The sequence below is a fragment of the Hylobates moloch genome, unplaced genomic scaffold (genome assembly GCF_009828535.3).
Source record: "Hylobates moloch isolate HMO894 unplaced genomic scaffold, HMol_V3 SCAFFOLD_15, whole genome shotgun sequence".
Classification (NCBI taxonomy): Eukaryota; Metazoa; Chordata; class Mammalia; order Primates; family Hylobatidae; genus Hylobates; species Hylobates moloch.
In genome coordinates, this window is record NW_026652290.1 from 87,973,743 (window position 1) to 87,997,987 (window position 24,245).

The 24,245-nt window shown below is 42.2% G+C and overlaps 1 protein-coding gene across 1 annotated transcript in view; it reads left to right on the forward strand.

Moving 5' to 3' along the window:
* The window catches only part of LOC116484273 (interferon-induced, double-stranded RNA-activated protein kinase), a 44,460-nt gene extending 20,215 nt beyond the window's left edge, over window positions 1-24,245 (forward strand). The window contains exons 5-12 of the mRNA XM_058428119.1: window positions 3,444-3,592; window positions 5,388-5,514; window positions 6,572-6,648; window positions 6,793-6,886; window positions 8,137-8,171; window positions 9,608-9,670; window positions 20,596-20,718; window positions 24,083-24,245. Coding sequence (XP_058284102.1) covers window positions 3,444-3,592; window positions 5,388-5,514; window positions 6,572-6,648; window positions 6,793-6,886; window positions 8,137-8,171; window positions 9,608-9,670; window positions 20,596-20,718; window positions 24,083-24,245 — 831 coding nt within the window. The remainder of the gene's footprint in view (window positions 1-3,443; window positions 3,593-5,387; window positions 5,515-6,571; window positions 6,649-6,792; window positions 6,887-8,136; window positions 8,172-9,607; window positions 9,671-20,595; window positions 20,719-24,082) is intronic.

Genomic DNA, 24,245 nt, shown 5'->3' on the forward strand with positions numbered 1-24,245 from the left:
GTCTTCTGTGTTGCTGGGGCTGGGAGCTGGAGACCGGAGCTGTTCCTATTTGGCCATCTTGGCTCCACCCCTCGCTTTTTTCTATTTTTAAAATTTTAAACTTCTTTTTTTTTTTTTAACTTTTAAACTTTGTTGTAAAAAATTAAATCATAGTTGGGCACAGTGGTTCATGCCGGGGATGTCGAGGAGCCATGATTGTGCCACTGTACTCCAGCCTGTGTGACAGAGTGAGACCCTGTCTCAAAACAAAGCAAAACAAAAAAAAGGCTGGGCGTGGTGGTTCATGCCTGTAATCCCAGCACTTTTGTAGGTCAAGGTAGGTGGATCACTTGAATTTGGGAGTTTGAGATTAGCCTAGGCAACATGGTGAAACCCTGTCTGTACTAAAAATACAAAACATTAGCTGGGCTTGGTGGCATGTGCCTGTAGTTCCAGCTACTCAGGAGGCTGAGGCAGGAGGATCACATGCCTGAGAGGTCAGGGCTGCAGTGAGCTGTGATCTTCTGACTGCACTCCAGCCTGGGCAACAGAGCAAGACACTGTCTCACAAAAAAAAAAAGAAAAAAAATTACAACGCAAACACACACATCAGCCTAGGCCTACACAGCGTCAGGATCATCTACATCACCATCTTCCACCTCCACATTTTGTCCCTCTGGAAAGTATTCAGGAGCAATAACATACATGGAGGTGTCATCTCCTATTGTAGCAATGCCTTCTTTTGGATTACCTACCGAAGGACCTGCCTGAGGCTGTTTTACAGTTTACTTTTTTTTAAGTAGAAGGAGTACCTTCTAAAATAATGACAAAAAAGTATAGTAAATATATAAACCAGTAACAGTTACTTATCATTATCCAGTATTAGGTACTGTACATAATTGTATGTGCTAGACTATTTTATAAGACTGTAGAAGAGTAGATCTGTTTACAGCAGTGTCACCACAAATATGTGAGTAATGCATTGTGCTGTAAACCAGGAGATGGAGATTAGCCTGGGCAATATGGTGAAACGCTGTCTGTACTAAAAATACAAAAAATTAGCCATTACAGTGGCTATGACCTCACTAGATGACAGTAATTTTTTAGCTCCATTATAATCTTATGAGACCACCGTCATATATGCATTCCATTGTTGACCAAAATGTCATTATTGCAGTACATGATTATCCTTTAGATCATCTCTAGATTACTTATAATATCTCTAATACAATGTAAATGCTATGTAAATAGTTTTTGTTGTTGTTTTTTGAGACAGGGTCGTACTCTGTCACCCAGGCTGGAGTGCAGTGGCATGATCAAGGCTCACTGGCAGCCTCAGTCTCCCCAGGCTCAGGTGATCCTCCCACCTGAGCATCCTGACTGGCTGGGACTACAGGCGTGAGCCACCACATCTGGCCAAGTTTTGTATTTTTTGTAGAGATGGAGTCTCACTATGTTGCCCAGGCTGGTCTTGAACTCCTGGGCTCAAGCAATCTGCCCACCTCAGCCTCCCAAAGTGCTAGGATTGCAGGCATGAGCCACCACACCCAGCTATAAGTAGTTGTTATGCCGTATTGTTTAGGGAATAGTGACAAGAAAAAAAATCTGAATATATTTAGTATAGATGCAACCATCATTTTTTTCCAAATATTTTTGATCCGTGATTGGTTGAATCCAGGGATTTGAAACCCATGGATATAGACAGCCAAGTGTTTACAGAGAGCAGATAATGGAGAACCAATATACATGTGACTGGTATCCCTGAAAATAAGAACAGAGGAAATAGTACAGAAGAAAATTATCTGAAGAGATTTCAGCAGAAAATGTTTATGAAATAAAGAGAGACTTAACTGCAGATTAAAACAACTTAATAGGTACAGGAAAATTTAGAACCACCCAGACCAACATTGATTCTTTTTTTTTTTTTTTTTTTTTTTGAGACAGAGTCTTGCTCTGTTGTCCAGACTGGAGTCTAGTGGCACAATCTCGGCTCACTGCAACCTCCACCTCCCGTGTTCAAGCAATTCTCTGCGTCAGCCTCCTGAGTAGCTGAGATTACAGGCACCCACCACCATGGCCAGCTAATTTTTTGGTGTTTTTAGTAGAGACAGGGTTTCACTGTGTTAGCCAGGCTGTTGTTTAACTCCTGACCTCGTGATCCACCCGCCTCGGTCTCCCAAAGTGCTGGGATTACAGGCGTGAGCCACTGCACCTGGCCCCAACATTGATTCTTATGAAGGTACTGTGCTCCAGAGATGAGGAAAGAATTTTATAAGCATCTAGAGAGAAGAAGAAAACTATGTAAAATGTAAAAATTTTTAAAGTTTCATGCTGTGCACAGCAACATTATAAACCAGGAGATAGTGTTGCAATGCTTATAAAATGAGACATGAAGTCATTTACATTTAAGACAACAGAGGGCCATTCTCAGATTTGGAAAATTTTGGGAAAATTTAGGTTTCAAGATTCTTTCTTGAAAAATCTACTTAAAGATACCCTTCTAACCAATTTTTTTTTAAATCAAGCAAAATTACAAATTATAATTATTAATGAGGTAGAAAATTGAGTCAAGAAGTTAGAAAAAAAAAAAAAAAAAGAATGTTTTACCCCCAAAAAGCAGAAGAAAGAAAATAACAATGGTTGAAATTACTATAAAAGAAAAAAAAAAAATAAAGACCAATAAAACCAAAAGCTAGTTTTTTGACAAGATTAATAAAATAGCAAAACTCAGCCGGGTGTGGTGGCTCACACCTCTAATCCTAGCATTTTGGAAGGCTAAGGTGGGCAGATAACTTGAGCTTAGGAGTTCGAGAACAGCCTGGGCAATATGGCCAAACCCTGTCTCTACAAAAAATACAAAAAAATTACCCGGGCGTGGTGGTGTGTGCCTGTAGTTCCAGGTACTTGTGAGGCTGAGACAGGAAGATGGTTTGAACCCAGGAGGTCAAGGCTGCAGGGAGCTGAGGTTGCACCACTGCACTCTAGCCTAGGTGACAAAGTGACACCCTGTCTCAAAAAAATTAAAAAAATAAAATACCAAAACTTTGGACAAGATTTTTGTCGGACTAAGAAAAAAAGGTAGAGATAACAATAGTAGAAATGATGCTATTATATTCATCTTTTTCATTAAGTTGTGATCCAGTATACAGCTTTACTGTAATATCTCTTGCCTTATTTTTTGAGATTAGAAAGGCTATAACAAGCTAGAAAGTGTTATAATACTTTTCAAGGACGAACAAGAAAAAGTGACTTCTTTCCTATTGTTAAAATCTATCTTTGTAGATTTTTTTCTGGTAGAGGGAGATAGATAGTCACACTTTCGCTCAAGGTAATATAATAGGAAAATATATAACATCCAAGTTGTCTTTCAAATTGCTCATTTAGTAATTTTATTAGAAGAATGATTTTTAAAAGGTTAAATCTTTGTTGTCATTTATATTAAACAGGAATTTTTTTCTTTGTAGGGAGTTAGTCCTTTAGTATTGACAACAACCAATTCTTCAGAAGGATTATCCATTGGGAATTACATGGGCCTTATCAATAGAATTGCCCAGAAGAAAAGACTAACTGTAAATTATGAACAGTGTGGATGGGGGATGCATGGGACAAAAGGGTAAGACATAATTTGGCTTTTCTTTCTGGTACGTTGTATCTAAGCAATAAAGTTGGTTTATTTTCATGTCTAATTTTCCAGAAATATGTGTCCTTTTAAGCATTCTATATGCAAGGTGTTACATGATTGATAAGTAATTGGATTTATAATTTGTAATTAAAATGCTTGATTGCTGAAGCCATGGAACCCATTTACCATAATTGATCAAATTAGGGTAATCCTTTATTTCGGAGAAGTAGCTGGATGGTTTAGTCTGTGGAACACCCAAGAGGGTACAGGGTGCCACTGCTCAAAGAATGCAGAAATCTTTTCATCATTGAGGACATGATGGTGGTAACTGTCTGAAAACCTCTCTGCCACATGTATAGAATCACTCTTCACCCTTGTCAGATCAGGGAGCTCTTTGTCCAGGTATTTGTCCTTCAAATTTGATTAAATGAACAAATACCATATATCAGAAGGAATGAGTTTTAGCCCTAGACTATGAGGAGACCGGGATTTGAGGGATCTGATGAGACAGATGGATGAACTAGAGTTTCAAAGTTACTGAGAACATCACCAGTGAGCTAAGATGTGTGGAAATGAGGATAAAGAATGGATTGGAACTGAAAAAAGCAGAAATCAAATGAGTATGAGGTGATTGTTTTTCAACTACAACCAACCAGTTAAAGAGAAAGAAGAAAAAAAAAATATCTACATGGCAAATAGTTCAAATCATCACTTTAGGATACAGTTCTATGAATTGACTCAGCTATTTACAGTCATGGCTTTTGAGCCAAAACCAGGAAGAGAAAAATGTGATAGTATTCATTGGAATGAAATAGTCAAAAGTGAATCTGTGAGTCAATCTCGATAATTAAGAGATGATTTTATTTTCTGTAGCTCACTTTTTTGGTTTCTTTAAATTATGCTAACATTAGAAAGAAAGAAGAAATCTATTTGCGGTGGGGGGGCAGTGTCTGAAAAAAATAGGAGCTATAGAAATGATCCAGTCACTCAACCTAGCTATTTAATTCAGGGTCTAGCAGGGAAGACTCACCCCGTTTGGATGTGTTTCTCTCAATGGCTTCCAACAGAAACATAAAGGAAAAGGAGTTCAAATACTGGAATCATTTTGCAGTAATAGATAGTAACTCTGTGATACAAATTGCCATGTCCATTGTTTTATCCCTTAAAAATAGTTCTTACGTAATTGTCCAAGTATCCTTGCCTAACCACAAATGTCCTTACATCTAATAGGAGGAGAGTGTGGACTTTAGTATAGGGAATCTGCACTGTGGGGATTTTCTCAAATTTTTGTGCACATGAGCAGATGGCAGACAATGTTGAAGTTAGAGCAGAATCCATGCTTTGCTCTTCCCCTACACTGTAACCTCATAGCTTCTCCTGTGGAAGCCTACTTTCTCTGCTGGCTTTTTCCTTCCCATTTGAGCACCTCTGAAAAAATTCACTGGATCTCTTTCTTTCTTTTCTACCTCCATATCTTTTGACCTTTGGGGAATTAAAAAAAAAAAAATCACCACTTAGTGCCTTTGTGCCAGATCTCTCAGCAAAGCAACAAAAAATTAGAAATTGCCTGGAAAATGCAAGCTCAGATGTCAGCTGATCCTGGGTATTCAGAGAAATTGGTCAGGCATGTTACTGAGGGTTTAAATTATGCAAGATATGAACTATAAATCTATCTAATAAATTGGTGTTATCTTAAGATCTCTGTTAATATGTTATTTTTTTGAATATAAGTTGGATTTGCTATATTTTTCATGTTTGGATAAGTACCTTCTATGATTTCTCCTAGATTTCATTATAAATGCAAAATGGGACAGAAAGAATATAGTATTGCTACAGGTTCTACTAAACAGGAAGCAAAACAATTGGCCGCTAAACTTGCATATGTTCAGATATTATCAGAAGACACCTCAGTGGTATGTATTGCCTTTGGATTAAATTTTTATGTTTTAAAATTCCCTCTGAAGTTGACTTGCGGTTAGACTATGTTTACATTATGCCAAGACAGCCAGTGATTTAGCAAAATTATTCCTCCATTCTGTGTCGTACTGATGAGCCATGCACCATGGGGCCATGAGGCCTCAGAGGGATAAAATTTCTGGTGGCAACTCAGGGTGGTTTTTAAACTCCAGACCAGGCTGGGTGTGGTGGCTCACACCTGTAATCCCAACACTTTGGGAGGCCAAGGCAGGTGGATCTCCTGAGCTCAGGAGTTTTGTTTTTTTTTTTTTTGAGATGGAGTCTCGCTCTGTTGCCCAGGCTAGAGTGCAGTGGCATGATCTCGGCTCACTACAACCTCCGCCTCCCATGTTCAAGCAATTCTCCTGCCTCAGCCTCCTGAGTAGCTGGGACTACAAGCGCCTACTACCGTGCCCGGCTAATTTTTTATTTTTAGTAGAGATGGGATTTCAGACGGGGTTTCACTATGTTGGCCAGGCTGGTCTCGAACTCCTGACCTTGTGATCCACCCGCCTCAGCCTCCTAAAGTGCTGGGATTACAGGCTTGAGCCACCGCGCCTGGCCGAGCTCAGGAGCCTGAGACCGCCTGGCCTCGGCAACACAGCAAAACCATGTCATTACAAAAAAAAAAAAAAATTAGACGGGTGTGGTGGCATGTACCTGCAGTCCTAGCTACTCAGGAGGCTGAGGCGGGAGGATTGCCTGAGCCTGGGAGGTGGAGGTTGCAGTGAGCCGAGATCGTGCCACTGCACTTCAACCTAGACAACAGAGCCAGATCCTGTCTCAAAAGAAACAAACAAACAAAATATCTGCCCTGTGATCCAGAAAAGTAAAATAAAAAATAAAATAAAATCCAGACCAAACATCCAAAAAAATGTTACTAATCTTGTAATTGTTTATGGTTGTGGATTTGGTAAATGTGTTGAAATAAATGTGATAGTACACAGAAACTGAGCCTCTGTAGAGAAATAATTAGTTGCATTTAAGCCTACTAAGGGATCCTTTTTCTTTCAGAAATCTGACTCCATGTCCTCTGGTTCTTTTGCTGCTACTTGTGACTCCCAAAGCAGCTCTTTAGTGACCAGCACACTGTAAGTGTAGACAAACAATTGAGATATTTAACATATTCGTATTTCTGTCTGAAAGACAGATTTTTATGTTTAGGAGAATTTAGGGAAAGAAATAAGTGATAAAAACAGAATTAATAAACTAATAGTTACACCCTTTTCTTCTAGTGCTTCTGCATCATCATCTGAAGGTGACTTCTCAGCAGATACATCCGAGATAAATTCTAACAGTGACAGTTTAAACAATTCTTCGTTGCTTATGGTATCGTATTAGTCTCAAAGCTTCCTACTTAATCTCATTTTTCTGTGCGTTTCCTCATTTAAAAATAACTTCCAGTATTCCACCATAATTTTTATATTTTTTATCTTATGCACTCTTACTAAATGATAATATTCAGTAGACTTTTTTTTTTTTTTTTTTTTTTTGAGATGGAGTCTCCCTCTCTTGCCCAGGCTGGAGTGCAGTGGCGAGGTCTTGGCTAATTGCCACCTCCGCCTCCTGGTTCAAGCGATTCTCCTGCCTTAGCCTCCCGAGTAGCTGGGATTACATGCGTGTGTACCACACCCAGCTAATTTTTGTACTTTTAGTAGAGATGGGGTTTCACCATGTTGGTCAGGCTGGTCTTGAACTCCTGACCTCGTGTTCTGCCTACCTCGGCCTCCCCAAGTGCTGGGATTACAGGCATGAGCCACCGTGCCCAGCTCAGCAGCTTTTTGACTCTTTTTAAAATTAAGTTCCATTCCTCACCCTTCCACACGTCACTTCTGTCTTTCCTCACTCACCCTTATATTTTAATATATTCCTATGATTTTGCTTTTCTCTCCTACCAATGGGATAATATTTAAAGATTCACTAATATAGTTTGTTTATGTTTTTAAAAATTAGAATTAAACTTAACATTAAAAGTAAACTTGAAATCAGATAATTTTTTAGGCTGGTGCAGTGGCACATGCCTGTACTCTGCAGCACTTGAGAGGCCAAGGTAGGAGGATCGCTTTAGCCCAGGAGTTTGAGACCAGCCTAGGCAATGTAGTGAGACCCCCATCTCAAAAACAAACAAATAAACAAACAAAAACCAGATAATCTTTTTGTGCACATAAGCAGGCAATGTTGAACTTAGAGCAAAATCCATGTTTTTGGTGATGTGTTACAAGAGTATTCTGTTATAAAGAACTACAAATCAATAAGAAAACGGCAAGCAGCTCAGTAGAAAAATGTACAAAGTGTATAAACATATTCAGAGAAGAGATACCCAAATGTGCAACAAATATTAAAAGCTGTTTTACTAGGAATCAGGAAAGTGTAAATCAAAACAATTAGATACTATTTTAAACTCATTAGATTGGCAAAAAGTTAAGTCTTACAATACTAAGTGTTTATACAGGGCTTGATGAGAATACAGACATTGATGGACTAAGAAATTGGTCAGAGAGCCATCTAGAAATACAGGAGGAAGGAAAACAAGAGAAAGGAAGATGACTGAAACTATTTCTTATTTTCTTTTGTTATAGAATGGTCTCAGAAATAATCAAAGGAAGGCAAAAAGGTGAGTATCATTATGCATTGAACATATTTTGATCTGAAGTTTTATTTCAGACTCATTTATTGTTTTTAATACTCGTAGAGTATTGTATACCCTTATTTGAGCAGAGTTTCAGAAGCAGAAAGCTTGAAATCTATAAACAAATAATTTTAGGTGTGTCGAGAAATCTTTGAATATATGCACATGCTACACTGTAAACATAAAGCCCAATGGGGGTATCACTAGAGTAATTAGGTTAAGGGCATTATTTTGTACAAGACTGGCAAGGAATTGCGCTGTTTTCACTGTAGAAGTGTTTTCAAGGGAAGTGTATTATTTTACAGACAAGTAAGATTAAAATAGCATAAAAACTTGGATTAAAAAAAGGTCAAATGCTATGTCAATTAACTGAAGAGAAAGGCAAAGATGTAAATATAGTCAGAGATGAGAGTAAGATGGCAGTAGGAGCCATTATGAGCCACCAGTATGTTCTGAACAGTAGATAGATGTATTGAAGAAACATGATTCTTGATGTGGATGCTTGGATGGAGAGAAGAGAGTTCTGCACATGAGGTGCCCTCAGCCACGATTACTGTGGCAGTCAGGAGGGATGAGGAGAATGTGTGAGAAAGACTGTAAAGGAAGAGTGGACATGACTTGAGGGAATAGGTTCCCCGTAGCTGAGTGAAAGCATGAAGAAGAGGTAAAGGAGAAAGGATTTGAAGATTGCTTCACTTTGAACAGGATGCAGTCAAGAAGCATGGCACTAATGGTGTTGAGGAAGTTGAGGAGTTAAGGGCTTAGAGAGAAGACAGCAGTTTGGATATGTTTAGTTTTAGGTGGTGTTTAAACTTCCATTTGCAGGTGGCTTATCATCAGTAAGGAATAACAGCTAGGATGAGGGTGTAAGGAGATGTACTTCCTGAGGTTTTGAGTCTGGAGGAGGAAGAGGAGAGGTTAGTGACACATCAACAATGAGCGCTCTAAGGTGGAAAAAGGAACCAGAGGAGGGATGAAAAAGTGTTAGAGGCCAGAGGAGAACTATAAGTGTATAGTTTTATAAAGAAAAAAGTTTGCTGGGTGCTGTGGCTTGTGCCTGTAATCCCCAGCACTTTGGGAGGCCAAGGTGGGAGGATGGCTTGGGTCCAGGAGTTCGAGACCAGACTGGGTAACGTGGAGAGACCCTGTCTCTACTAACGATAAAAAGAATTAGTCAGGTATGGTGGCACATGCCTGTAATCCCAGCTACCTGGGAGGCTGAGGTGGGAGGATCTCCTCTGAGCCCAGAATTTCAAAGTTGTAGTGAGCTATGATCACACCACTGCACTCCAGGCTGGGAGATGGGGTGAGACCTTGCCTCTGAAGAAAAAGAAAGAAAGAAAAAGGTTAACATTAACACTAAATAAGTTATATTTGATTTCAATTTTATTTGAGTTTTACATTCAACTCTGAATTTTTAGATCTTTGGCACCTACATTTGACCCTCCTGACATGAAAGGAACAAAGTATACTATGGACAAGAGGTAAGATTTTAAGTGCTGAAGAAAGAAGGGGTAACGCTGTCGGCGGATGATTTTGGGTAGTTGTCTGTGAAATGGCCATGATCCTGTCAGTTAAAAATCTTGGAATAAGGTTAACTAGGCAGGGTAAGAACAATAGTCTTAGGCGTATCATTAGAAGGGGGCCCAGGAATGGGATGACCCATATTATGATTTTGTTCCCAAACCAAGAATCTATTTGGTTGTTTTGATACTCCGTTAGCTTTTTAGCCCTTTCTTCAAGTTTTTCATCAACGTCTCTTACTAGGCCCAATTGGTTGAGATAAAAGCAACATTCCTCACCCAATGAGAGGCAGAGGTCCCCTTTTTCAGCCATTATTAGATCTAGTCCCCATCTGTTTTGGAGGACTACTCCAGCCGAGGAGTCTAGTTTGTCTTGGACTCTTATAATGCTTCAGGCTATATCTTATAAAGAACCCTGTAATTCTGTGGAAAGAGCTTTAAAGTATGTTAAGGAAGTGGCCAGTCTGCCTGCTCCCAATCCAAGTCTGGAGGTTATATCCAAGACAGCCGTTAAAGGAATGACGTGGATGGCCCTCCTCTTCCTAACATATTGGATGGATGGAACGGGCAAAGGTTGGCTAGGAGGAATTAGTCCAATGGAGGGAGAAAGATAAACTAGGGTACAGGTTCCAGTCCAGTTGGTGGGGAGACAAAGATATGTGTTGGTGCCACTCACACAAAAAGTAAGCCTTTGTCATAAATACAGGTGGAGATACAGAAAGAAAACAAGTGAATTAAAGATGGGGTGTTTTTTCTTTCCTATGGTTCATTACTCCAGGTGGTCAAGGAGGAGGTCAAGGAGACACCCACTATAGTAGCGATATAGGAAGAGTTATTTTTTACACATTTAATGCGATTTGATGTTGCACCATTGATGTTGAGCCATGGATAAAGGTGGGCGCTAGGGACAGCAGAAATTAGGCCAGAGGCATTGGTCGAGGGAGAGGCTGTAAAATGAATGGGTTGCAGAAATGCTCCGTTCACTTCAGGTGATACTTGGTAGTCAACTCGGTTAGTTTGATGGTCAGCAGGGTGTTTAACAATGATAATGCGGTTGCATTGGTTAGGTGTTAAGGATCTTACACAGAAATTTCCCTCAGAGGCTGAAAAGCAAAGTGAGGTTTGTTGTAAAAGTGGGGTGTGTTTAATTATGGGCTCTTCAATGGGAGGATCTTGTGGCTTAAGGCGTTGTAGGGCGTTGTAATAGGTTTGAAATAATTTGTTGGCCTGATTGACCCTGGAAGTGGGATAATTGCCAACCAGAGTGTCAGCTCTTTCAGAAAAGGAAGCTCCTTTTTGGAGTTTATAGATTAGGGTTATGTTTTCTGTTAAAAGGTCACGAAGGGGTGTAGGAAGGGATGTATAAGCTGAAGAAGACAGCGATAAACACATCCAGCATTCTGGAGCAAAGGAAGAGTTAGCTTGCAGCAAGAGGGATTGTGTAAGGTTTATAGAACGTTCTAGTTTGATAGCAGTGAGGAGTGGTTGTATTGGTGAGGTTGATGTGATTAGAGAATTTAGATAGAAAGAAACAACAAAAGGAGGAAAAAGTTTGGGTAGGAATAAAGTCCTGGAAAGTTCCCTGAAGCCATAAATCCTGTGGAATAGTAAGGAGCTGATCAGGATGTATAATGAGAGTTTCATAAGGATACTACTGAAGGTCTGTAACAAGGCTAGTTAGGAAGCAATGAAAGTTTGGGAGAGAAAGAGACATAGCTGCTTAGGTGAATTTCTCTTCCTTTTCCTCTGGAATTCATGTGAGATGAAGGGAAGTGGATCCTGTGGAGTCACAAGAGAGGCTGAAGGTGATTTAGATTTGATTGTTTGGGTGTGTAGTGAAGGGAAGTCTGTTTTCTTGAGAGAAGTATAATGAAACCAGTTGGGGAGTCCCTGGAGCTTTGCTGCTGTGGGTGTAGTAAGGATGATCTGGTAAGGCCCCTTCCATTTCGGTATGGGGGGGGAACTGGGGGTAGGGCTGGGACATTTTACCAGAACCCAGTTTCCTGACTGTAGGAAGGGATTAAAGGAGTTGGCGACAGGTTGTGGCAGGTATTTGTCAGCATATTCCCAAATGAAATGGTGGATGGTATGCAGAAGAGGAGAAATGAGGGGGGTTGTTAGAAGTGGGGCTTGACCCTGAGGTGGAACAAAAGGAACGTGAGTTCAAATACTCATGCTCAAAACTCCCATACATGAGTTCAAAGGGGCTGAGCATTAAAGGTTTACGTGGGAGTGCCCGAATTTTTAGGAGGGCCAAAGCTAAAAGTGTAACCCAGTCTTTATGTGTTTGGAGTGAGTACCTGGTGCGGGTACGTTTTAGAATGCCATTCATTTTTTCAACCTTTCCTGAAGATTGGGGTTGATAGGGCATGTGTAGCTTCCACGTGATTCGTAGGGCTTGTGCAAGTGTTTGAGTAATTTGAGAAATGAATTCAGGACCATTATCAGATTGAAAAGAAGGAGGCACCCTAAACCTGGGGATGATTTCTGTTATTAATTTGGAGGTGACAGTCGAAGTTCATTTGTTGGTTGTCAGAAAAGCCTCAACCCGTGCCGAAAAGGTATCAACCAGAACCAAAAGAAATTGAACCTTTTTTACTGGGGGCATATGGGTAAAATCAATTTCCCAGTCTTGTCTTGGAAGGTGTCCCCTGGCTTGATGGGTTGGAAAAGAAGGGAGTCTAGTGTTGAAGTGGGGTGAAACTTTCTGGCAAATAGAGCATTGATGGAAAATGGCTTTCAACTGTTCCTTTATATCTGGGGTTATGTGTATGTGGGAACTTAAGAAATGTTGTAGAGGGGAATGGCTAGTGTGCAAGAGGTTGTGGATATCCCATAACAAAGTTGTTTTTTGTTTGTTTGTTTGTTTTTTGAGACAGATTCTTGCTCTGTCACCCAGGCTGGAGTGCAGTGGCATGATCTCAGCTCACTGCAATCTCTGCCGTTGGGGTTCAAGCGATTCTCCTGCCTCAGCCTCCTGAGTAGCTGGGATTACAGGCACACACCACCATGGCTGGCTAATTTTGTATTTTTAGTAGAGACAGGGTTTCACCATGTTGGCCAGGCTGATCTCAAACTCCTGACCTCGTGATCCGCCCGCCTCGGCCTCCCAAAGTGTTGGGATTACAGGCGTCAGCACCTGGCCAAGAGTTGTTTTTTCAGGGTCAGGTAGGACTAATTTGTTTTGTATGACAGTATGGGAGTTTGAATTGTGCCCCCGCTGTGATTAGTTGTTGTATTTGGTGTTTGGGATAAAAGGGGATATGTTGTGTGAGGGGAAATAGATATTAGAAAATTGGATGATTGGTTGAGGTGTGTTTTGCCCAATAGTCAGCCTCACGGTTCCCTAAAGAAATCTGGCTTTTATCTGATTGATGTCCTTTGCAATGGATAACTGCAACCTTTTCTGGAAGTAGAGCTGCCTTTAGTAGATGATGGATTAGTTTTCCATTAATGATAGGAGTTCCCTTAGCTGTGAGATAGCCCCACTTGCTCCAAATTTGGGCATGGGAATGGTTGATGTTGTAGGCATATTTAGAATCGGTGGTGTATATTAACTTGTGTGGTTTTTGCTAGGGTTAATGCTCTTATTAGGGCAAGTAATTCTGCTTGTTGGGAGGATGTGCCCAAAGGCAAGGGGGCAGCCTCAACAACCCTTCTTGTTGGAAGAGAGTGGGTATCATCACGATATCTCTCAGTGACGGCATATCCTGCTTGGAGGGGAGGGTTTTTTGATGTGCTGCCATCTATAAATCAATCTGGGGCTCCCTTTATGTGAGGGGAAGTAAGGTGGTAAAACATGGTGAGAGAACTTTCAATTAGATCAGAGCATGAGTGTTGGTCCGGGTCCAAAATCAGTGTTGAAGATAAAAGAATAGCAGGATTAGGAGTGAGCATCTGTGAAGAGAGATGGAGGGTTGAAGGAGGGTTGAATGTAGGGCTTGCATGCGAGAGGATGAGACGGAGGTGAGCACCTTATGGCTGAGCATATCTTATAGACTGTGAGAAGAAAATACCTGAAGAGGTTTGTAGAATGCGAGTTTGTGCCTCTGGGATAATTAAAGAGGCTGTGGCCAAAATTTTTAAGCAAAGGGGCCAGGTTTTGTAAATGGGGTCTAGTTGTTTTGAAGAATATGCCACTGGTTGGAAGGAATCTCCCATGGATTGGGCTAATAGTCCAAGGGCCTGATTATGAGAACTGTGTAAATATAGATGAAAAGGTCTTAGGGGGTTTGGAAGGCCTAAAGTGGGGGCCTGTAATAAGGCACATTTTAGGTGACAGAAAGCATGATACAGGTCTGGGGTGGGAGTGAGTGGTCGATCAAGATTTCCTCTTGTGTGTTCATAAAGAGGTTTAGTGATAGTGGCAAAATTTGCTATCTATAATCGGAAATAACCCACTAATTTGAGGAAAGAAAATAAGTCCCTTTTTGTCTTAGGAAATGGGATTTGTTGAATGCCTTGCTTTCATGCTAGCGGCATTTCCCCGGTATTTGGAGTTATGAGTAATCCTAGCTATGAAACATTTGGAGAGGTTAATTGGGCCTTCCTTTTGGATACCTGGTACCCACATTCAGCCAAAAAATTTAAAAGCCTGGCTGTGTGTTGAATACAATGTTCTAGAGAGGGGCTGCAAAGAAGTAAATTGTCCACATATTGAAGCAAAAAACTGGGTTGTAGAAGTAGTTTGGAAAGATCCAATCAAAGTGCCTGACCAAAATAGTGAGGGCTGTCCCTAAACCCCTGGGGGAGGACAGTCCAGGTGAGTTGTTGGGAGTAGCCTGTGTCAGCGTCAGTCCAAGTGAAAGCAAAAAGGTTTTGAGAGGAGGAATGTAGAGGGATAGTATAAAAGGCATCTTTGAGGTCTAATGCAGAGAAATAGCTAGTATTGGGAAGAATTTGCAATATGAGGATATAGGGGTTTGGGACAACAGGACAAACAGAACAGTAGTAGAGCTGATTTGTTGCAAATCCTGAACCAGTCTATAGGAGCCATCTGGTTTTGTAATTGGGAGAATAGGAGTATTGTGGGGAGAATGGGTGGGGATTAAAATATTGGCAGCCAGGCCAGGTGTGGTGCCTCACGCCTGTAATCCCAGCACTTTGGGAGGCCAAGGTGGGTGGATCACCTGAGGTCAGGAGTTCAAGACCAGTCTGGCCAACGTGGTGAAACCCCATCTCTACCAAAAATACAAAAATTAGTTGGGCTTGGTGGCACACACCTGTAGTCCCAGCTACTCAAGAGGCTGAGGCAGGAGAATTACTTGAACCTGGGAGGCAGAGGTTGCAGCGAGCCAAGATTGTGCCATTGAACTCCAGCCTGGGTGACAAGAGCAAGACTCCATCTCAAAAAAATAAAATAAAATAAAATAATAAAATAAATTATTGGCAGCCAAAAGTTGGGCGATGATGGACTTGAGTCCCCCATAATCCATTAGGGGATATTGTGGGACCACTATTTGGCATTTAGGATCCTTCAGTGAAATTTGAATTGGAGAATGGTGGGTAGCTAACATGGGGGAGTCAGTGTTCCATACTATGGGATTTACAGGGCTGAGGAATTTGGGATTTAAGTCTGTTTGATATGGAATGTCTGAGGAAGCGTTCTGTTCTTGAGATGATAATAAATAGGGGTAGCTTTGGTGTAGGGTTGATAAATGAATGATTCCTCCCAGTTTGTGTAGGATGTCCCTTCCTAGTAAAGGAGTGGGGGAATGAGGAATGACCAAGAAAGAGTGAGTGAGGGTGACTCCCTGAAATGAACAATATAGAGGCAGTGTTTTTTATGGGGTTTCTTGTATGCCCTTCATGCCATCAACAGAAATGAATGAACATTCTAATGGGCCTTGATATTCAGTTAGTGCCAATAGACTTGCCCCAGTATCCAAAAGAAAGGAAATAATCTTACCAGACACCATCCTAATTACCCTGGGTTTTGTGGACTCACTAGATGTGGGGACAAAGGATCCCGCCTACCCTAGTCTTCCTTTGTCAGCACCAGCAGTGAAGAGATTTCCTCCTGTGATGTTTGGGGGGCTTCATTATGAGCGGTACCCGAATGGGGAAGGTGTCCCTGTTGAGGGCATTCCATCGTCCAGTGTCCCCAAAGACTGCAAGTTGGGCATGGTTTGGTGGGAGGCCAGGAGATAGGACAAGCCTTTTCCCAGTGTCCAGCGTTGCCTCATTGAAAACAGACTCCTGGAGAGGTGGGGGAGTTTCCCTTTGGGTTATTAGGAGGCTTTCGTGTAACTGACTTTTGGACAGCAGAGGCAAGCATCTGCTATTTTAAATGGAGATGTTTGTCCTCTTGAATTTTTTGTTCCTCATCTCTGTTGTTAAAGACATGGAAGGTCGCATTTAGGAGCTCCCACCAAGATGTCTGGGGGCCCTCCTCTAATTTTTGTAATTTTTTCTGGATATCTGGGGTGGATTGGGAAATAAATTGGAGGCAGAGAAAAGTTTGACCTTCTCTAGATTCTGGGTCCAAATTGGTATATTTTAGCATAGCTTCAGTGAGGTGTGGTAAGAAAAGGGCAGGGTTTTCCTGGTGCTCTTGTGTAATTTCTCTGAGGTTTTCATAATTAACTGCCTTATGGGCATTTTTGTCCATGCCCGTGAGGAGACAGGTAATCATGTGGTCTCTTCACCTGATGCCATTGTCTCCCTGTTGGCAAGTCCAATCTGGGCCTCTATGGGGGACTGCATCATTGGCCACTGGATTTTGTATAGGGGCTTGATTATGGAGTTCATCTGTGTGTGTTTCAGCTGAATGCCAGATGCGCTCTTTTTCGTCAGGGGTGAGGGTAGAGGTTAGAATTATATAAATGTCATGCCAAGTTAAATCAAAGGATTGGATTATGTGCAGGAATTCCCTGTGACAGAGAGATTTTCAGAGAAATATCCTAGACACTGTTTGATCTGTGACAAATCAGACATGGAGAAAGGGACATGAACATGAGCAATGCCTTCAACCCCAGTCCCTTCCCAGAGAGGGAGAATGGCAGAGGTGGTTTGACTGGCTGGAGTAGTTTTTGAATGGGTAATGGGTGGAGAAGGAGGAGGGGGGCGGAATTTGGCACTAAAGGCTTGGGGGCAGGAGGGGCCAAAGAGATGGAGAGTTTGGATGGGCGAGAAATGGATGCAGGGGTTGAGAGTATGGAGGGGGTTCAACTGCAGGTCAAAAAGGGTTTCAGGAGAAGAGGTTTCAGAGGAAGGAGAGACCCAGGGAGGTTTTCATTAATTAGAAGGATTTCGTGAAGGGTGCAAGTTTGACATAAGGAGGGTTGGGATTTAAGGTAGAAGAAAGCCTGAATATAGGGAACCTCTTGCTGTTTGCTGTTCCTCGTTATAAAGTTGTCAAGGTCCCTGAGAATTTGAAAGTCAAAGGTGTCGTTTTCAGGCCATCGGCTGCATTATCTAACGTGTATTGGGGCCAGGCCGTGTTGCAATAAAAAATTAAACACTTTGGCTTTAGGCTCCCCCATAAGCCAAGTTTGGTGAGGTTGTGAAGGAGACAGTCCAGTGGGGAGGACATAGGAATGTGGGATTGTTTGGCACCCATGTGGACTGATAAGAGGAGGCTGAGAGTGTCTGTTTTTGTTCTAGACATCCCCAGACGAAAGACAGAGACCTGGAATCCTCTTTATAAAGAGGACAGTTAAGCTGAGAAGAAACTGGGTGTCCCCAAGATTTCTTCCAACTTAGTCCCACTGGTCCTCCAAGGACCAGGACAGCAGACCTCACTTTCCTGGGTACTGCAAGAAAGCCAGGGAAGGCAAATCTTACCAGTTGGCTGGATTAGTGTCTGATGTTGGATGTTCTGGTTGGAATCAGCAAAGGGCCTCCTGGACTGGAGCCGCGTGAGGAAGAGAGAGAGAGAAGAGGGAAGAAGAGTGGATAAGGGTTAGAGAGCAAAATACCCATTGCAGGCAGTCAGAGGTGGATTCCTGAGACCTGAGGGTTTTGAGAACCCCCTGGGGAGTAGCCCCAGCCTAAGCTTTGCAGTCCGCTTCAGATTAGTTATCCTCCTCACGCAAATTGCTTGAAAAGTGAAGAAAGAGAAAAGACGTGACAGGTGGCCAGAGACCCCCAGGATCCAGGAGTTAGCTTGGGACGAACTGCCACTGCCCACTGCTTCCTGGGTTGCAAGAGAACCTCTACCCGCAACACCCATCCCGGGTTTTGGCACCAATTGTAAGGGTTGAAGAAATAAGAAGGAAACATGAAAAGCGGCTGACAGTCAAAGACAGGTTTATTTTGAAGAATAAACCTGAGAGGGGCTTCTGGCCAATTTTGGTCAGGAACATTCTCTCTTACAGACTTAGGGTACTTAAGGATTTAGGAAGGGAGAACTTATCACAGGTTCAGAATGTTTCTGAGTGGAGGAGAGTTTTATTGTGAGTTAGAATGTCTCTGGTCAGAGGGGCGGTTATCTTGGGGTTGGTATGTCTCTGGTCATAGGGGATTTATCAGGTTTGGAAGGTTTCTGGTTAGAGGTGTCATTTGTGGTTTATGGTCATGCTGACATTAGCCATTAGGCTGATGTTTTTGGGGCTGGATTTAGGCAGTTTTTAATCAAGGGGAACTTAAAATAGTGGTGCTTGTCCAAGATGGCAATGCTCCTGCTCTGTCAAAGATGGAACTGTGAAATAGAATTTGTTTAAAGATGTGTTGTTCATTCAACATAAGTTTCTTGAGGGCCCATTATAAGGCTAAATTATACTTCCACCCAAACAGTTTAATTGATGTTGCACTATCCGGCACACAATTGATGGTGTCTCTTGGAGAAGTAATATTTAGACAGATCTAAATGGAATGTGGTAATTGTAGATCTTTGTGATGCTTATATGGATTTCTCTGACATCTATACAAGTTATTAATATTGAAAACAAGTACTCCTGTAAATCACTGATTAAAAAAATACTTCTGCAGGAATTAGAATTGATCCACTTGAATCTGTTTTCTACTTTCTAGGTCCATACCAGATTTCACTTGAAAAAAAAGTCTACTCTGCTGTAGACAATATGTTTGGATTTAAAATGAAATGTCTGAAACAATGGAGGCCTGTTTGCATTGGGAGGGCAGGGCATTGAATATAAAAGTGTAAAAAACAATACAGAATCAAAAGTTTATTAAGCACCCAATATAGAATTGGCACTGTGCTGGGCATCAGGTTTATGGTAGGAACAAACAAAATAGTCCCTGTTGTCATGGAGTTTCGTGGGGATGACCGACTTTAAATAAACAATTACACGAGCAGGCCAAGCACAGTGGCTCATGCCTGTTATCCCAGCACTTTGGGAGGCTGAGGCGGATGGATCACTTGAGGTCAGGAGTTCGAGACCAGCCTGGCCAACATGGTGAAACCCCATCTGTACTAAAAATGCAAAAATTAGCAGGTGTTGTGGCATGCACCTGTAGTCTCAGCTACTTTGGAGGCTGAGGCAGGAGAATCACTTGAACCCGGAGGGCGGAGGTTGCAGTGAGCGGAGATCGTACCATTGTATTCCAGCCTGGGTGACAGAACGAGACTCTGTCTCAAAAAAAAAAAAAAAAAAAAAATCTGCAGGAACAAACTATGGTCAGAGCTGTGAAAGGAAAGCAATGGCGTGGAGAGAAATGGAAGCAGGGGTGAGGCGAGGTTTCTCTGGGGTCACAGTTGTGGGGAGGCCTGATGGATGAGTGGGCACAGAGCAGTGGGTGCTAGGTGGAAAGAAGGGCATATGAGAAGGTGAAGGTGGAAAAGGTGATGTGAAAGTTCGAGAACAGACAGAAGAGTGTGTGCTTTGAGTGCAATGAGGAGGGGCACAGTGCCATGAGATGAGGGTGCTGAGGGAGGCAGGGGCCTCCTCATTTGGCACCTCATAGGCCATTTAAGGGCTTTTTGTTTTTGTCGAATGCAAAGATTGGCTATTGGAGGGTTTCGGCAACAGAGAGACATGGCCAGACTCAGTTTTCATCCCTCTGGTTGCTGCGTGGATCATAGATTGGAGTGGGGGAAGAGAGGAAGTGGGGATCCAGTTAACGAGGTACTGCTATGGCCTAATGGAAGCATGGACTGGGGTGAAGATGTTGGAGGCAGAGGAAAGTGGGCAGATACCAGCAATGTGTTTTGGAGGTAGAATTGACAGGTCTTAATGATGGAACACGAAGCTTGAGGGAGAAGAGAAAACCAAGTAGAAACCTAGGCAGGCTTAGAGCGTATGCCCATTTCTCTTATAACAGCTTGATGATAGTAGCTGTGGAGCACAATATAGCAATTCCTTTGAACATTTTTTATTTGTGGTAGGATTTTTATCATGGCTTTTTTTTTTTTTTTTTTTTTTCTGTTTTTTTGAGATGGAGTTTCATTCTTGTTGCCCAGGCTGGACTGCATTGGTGTGATCTTGGCTCACTGCAACCTCTGCCTCCTAGGTTCAAGCAATTCTCCTGCCTCAGCTTCCCGAGTAGCTGGGATTACAGGCACTTGCCACCACACCTGGCTAATTTTTATATTTTTAGTAGAGACGGGGTTTCACCATGTTGGCCAGGCTGGTCTTGAACTCCTGACTTCAGGTGATCCACCTGCCTTGGCCTCCCAAAGTGCTGGGATTACAGGCATGAGCCATGGCACCTGGACTTATCATGGCTTTTGAAAAGCCAGGAGTTGACTGTGACTGCCAGGGGTGATATGTTATGTTGGACTCGCCCTGGGAGGAGTGAGAGGACTACTCTTTGTGAGTCAAGAGTTTCTGCCAAGCGGATCTTTCTTATTTAGAAGGAGAGAATCATATTTGTTATATTGTCCATTTCACAAGTGACATTAAAGGGAAAGGAGTGGGGAGGCGGGGGGCAGGGGTGGGGGTTGAACATGAAATGTCAAAATAACAGTGGTTTTTATCTTTAAGGTTTGGCATGGATTTTAAAGAAATAGAATTAATTGGCTCGGGTGGATTTGGCCAAGTTTTCAAAGCAGAACACAGAATTGACAGAAAGACTTATGTTATTAAACGTGTTAAATATAATAGCGAGTAAGTAGTAATGTTTACATTTTTTTGAATGTCAAGGTACGCTGAATCTGCACTATTCTTTTTTATGCTTCTCTCTTCTTTATTAGGATATCATTTATTTCTTTCTGGTCCTCATTAAACCTTTCATTCTACCAAAAGGAGTTTGGCTTACTCCGAGATGATCTCACTTTACTGTGGTTATTTCAATAAAAATGGATATATCATTGATCATCCTTTTGGTGCTATCTTCAGAACTGAAGCTATAGAGTCGTTTGCTTTAAAGTAGCATGCAACTTCATGAACCGCTCCGTATTTTAAAAACCGTGGCACCAGATAGAACCTGTCATTACCCACAAAAAAGGTGATCTTTGAGATGTCCTAGTCTTACCTCGTTATTTTATAGATGAGGAGACTAAGATCCAGAGATGTGAAGTGATTTTGTCTAAGATAAAAGCTAGATGGTAATTGTTTTCTGGTTGTCTGTTATTGTATAAGGCACTTCACCATATTGGCCTGGCTGGTCTTGAACTCCTGACCTCACGATCTACCAGCCTCAGCCTCCTAGAATGTTGGGATTACAGGCGAGAGCCACCGTGCCCAGCCTGATACAACGTATTTTAAAATATCTTTGGAAATATTAATCTGGAGCCATAAAATTGTTCGTACCCTTTGGCTCAAGGATTTCCTGTTTGGGAACCTGTTCTAAGAATATTATTTAGGGATTGGGTGTGGTGGCTCACGCCTGTAATCCCAGCACTTTGGGAGGCTGTGGCAGGTGGATCATCTGAGGTAAGGAGTTCGAGACCAGCCTGACCAATATAGAGAAACCCCATCTCTACTAAAAATACAAAATTAGCCGGGTGTGATGGCGCATGCCTATAATCTCAGCTTCTCGAGAGGCTGAGGCAGAAGAATTGCTTGAACCCGGGAGGCGGAGCTTGTGGTGAGCCCAGATCACGCCATTGCACTCCAGCCTGGGCAACAAAAGTGAAACTCCGTCTCAAAAAATAAAAAAAAAAAAAAAATAAAAAGAATACTATTTAGGGAGGCTGAGGTGAGTGGATCACTTGAGCCCAGGAGTTTGAGACTAGCCTGAGGCAACATGGCAAAACTCCATCTCTACAAAAAATACAGTAATTAGGCCGGTGTGGTAGCCACGCCTGTAGTCTCAGCTACCTCAGAAGCTAGGTGGGAGGACCATCTGAGCCCAGTAGGTGGAGGCTGCAATGAGCCATGATCACACCACTGCACTATAGCCTGGGTGACAGAGTGAGACCCTATCTCCAAAAAAAAAAAAAAAAAAAAGAATGTTATTCAAATTATGGATTTATATCCAAGAAGATATAAATCACAGTGTCATTCATCGACAGTGAAAAATTAGAACAAACAGAATATCCAGCAGTAAAGAAATGAATATATATATTTTGTTCTGTCTCCTGATCAATGGCTATTTTGCAGCCATTAAAAATAACTGGCTGGGCCGGGTGTGGTGGGTCACGCCTGTAATCCCTGCACTTTGGGAGGCCAAGGCAGGCAGATCACGAGGTCAAGAGATCGAGGCCATCTGGCCAACATGGTGAAACTCTGTCTCTACTAAAAATACAAAAATTAGCTGGGCATGGTGACGCATGCCTGTAGTCCCAGCTACTTGGGAGGCTGAGGCAGGAGAATTGCTTGAAGCCGGGAGGTGGAGGTTGCAGTGAGCCAAGATCGCGCCGTTGCACTCCAGCCTGGGGCGACAAAGCAAGACTCTTCTCAAAAACAATGACTGGCTGGGTGCAGTGGCTCAGGCCTGTAATCCCACCACTTTGAGAGGCCAAGGCTGGTGGATCACTTGAGGTCAGGAGTGCGAGACCAACCTGGGCAACATGGCATAACCCTGTCTCTACAAAAAATATAAAAACTAGCTGAGTGTGGTGGTGTGTGCCTGTGGTCCTAGCTACTAGGGAGGCTGAGGTGGGAGGATCGCTTGAGCCCTAGGGGTGGAGGTTGCAGTGAGCTAAGATTGCCACTGCACTCCAGCCTGGGTGACAGAGTGAGACCCTGTCTCAAAAAAAAAAGAAAAAAAAGAAAGAAAGAATCTAAAATAATTAGGATTGTCAAAGTGTCAGTAATTTTTTTTTATTTTTCCAAATTTTATGTCGTATAGTTTAGAACTTCATGCATTAAAAAATAAAATTGTAAAATGATTATCCTTCCTCATCTTTGAAATCTCCAATTTATTTACTGCACTTAGCATGGAATTGTCTTAGGTCTTGACAACACATTCCTATAAAGCCTCCCACCATCTCACCTTCTCTGCATAAGTTATCCTCTTTGTGTATATTTGCCACACGTTGAAAATCCTGAATTAGGTACTTCACACTGCCTGGGTTACCTAGCCTTGCTGCCTAAATGTGGTTTGCTTGTAAAATCCAAAGATTTTAACACAAGTCTAAGCAAAACATAATGTATGATTTAGCTATGAAAAATTGCATCGGCTGGGTCCGGGGGCTCATGCTTGCAATCCCAGCACTTTGGGAGGCTGAGGCAGGTGGATTGCTGGATCCCAGGAGTTTGAGACCAGCATGGGCAGCGTGGCAAAACCCCATCTCTACAGAAAATAGAAAAAATTAGACGGGTGTGGTGGTGTGCTCCTGTGGTCCCAGCTACTCAGGAGACTGAGGTGGGAGGATTGTTTGAGGCTAGAAGGTTGAGGCTGCAATGAGCCAAGATCGTGCCACTGCACTCCAACCTGGGTGACAGAGCAAGACTCTGTCTTAATAAAATAAATAAATAAATTAATTAAAATGACATCACTGGCATTTCAAGAGTACTACAGATGATTTTTAAATTGTCTGATGTTTGGCATTAAGTCGCTGCCTTTTATTTATTTTTTTTCTGAGACAGAATCTTGCTCTGTCGCCCAGGCTGGAGTGCAGTGGTGCAATCTTGGCTAACTGCAACCTTTGCCTCCTTGGTTCAAGCAATTGTCCTGCCTCAGCCTCCCAAGTAGCTGGGATTACAGACGTGTGCCACTGTGCCCAGCTAATTTTTTTGTATTTTTAGTAGAGATGGGGTTTCCCCATGTTGGTCAGGCTGGTCTTGAACTCCTGACCTCATGATCCGCCCACCTTCGCCTCCCAAAGTACTGGGATTGCAGGCATGAGCCACCGCGCCCGGCCGCTGCCTTTTATTTTATCTTGAGAGTGAGAACTGCTATGTTTTTTTTCAGTATGTTCACTTTTTCCTTTTGAATGTCCTGGCTTCCATTCTAAAACTATGTGAGAACCACAGCAATGGTTTACTAAGGGAATGTAGACAGTTGTCTATTACATGAGGTGTTTTGTGGTTGTTATGAGGAATGTACACTGACACTGCCATGTTCCCTGTTTCTTTTAACTAGGAGGGTGGAGCGTGAAGTAAAAGCATTGGCAAAACTTGATCATGTAAATATTGTTAAGTACAATGGCTGTTGGGATGGATTTGATTATGATCCTGAGACCAGTTCTTATGATCCTGAGAGCAGTGATTATGATCCTGAGAACAGCAAAAATAGTTCAAGGTAA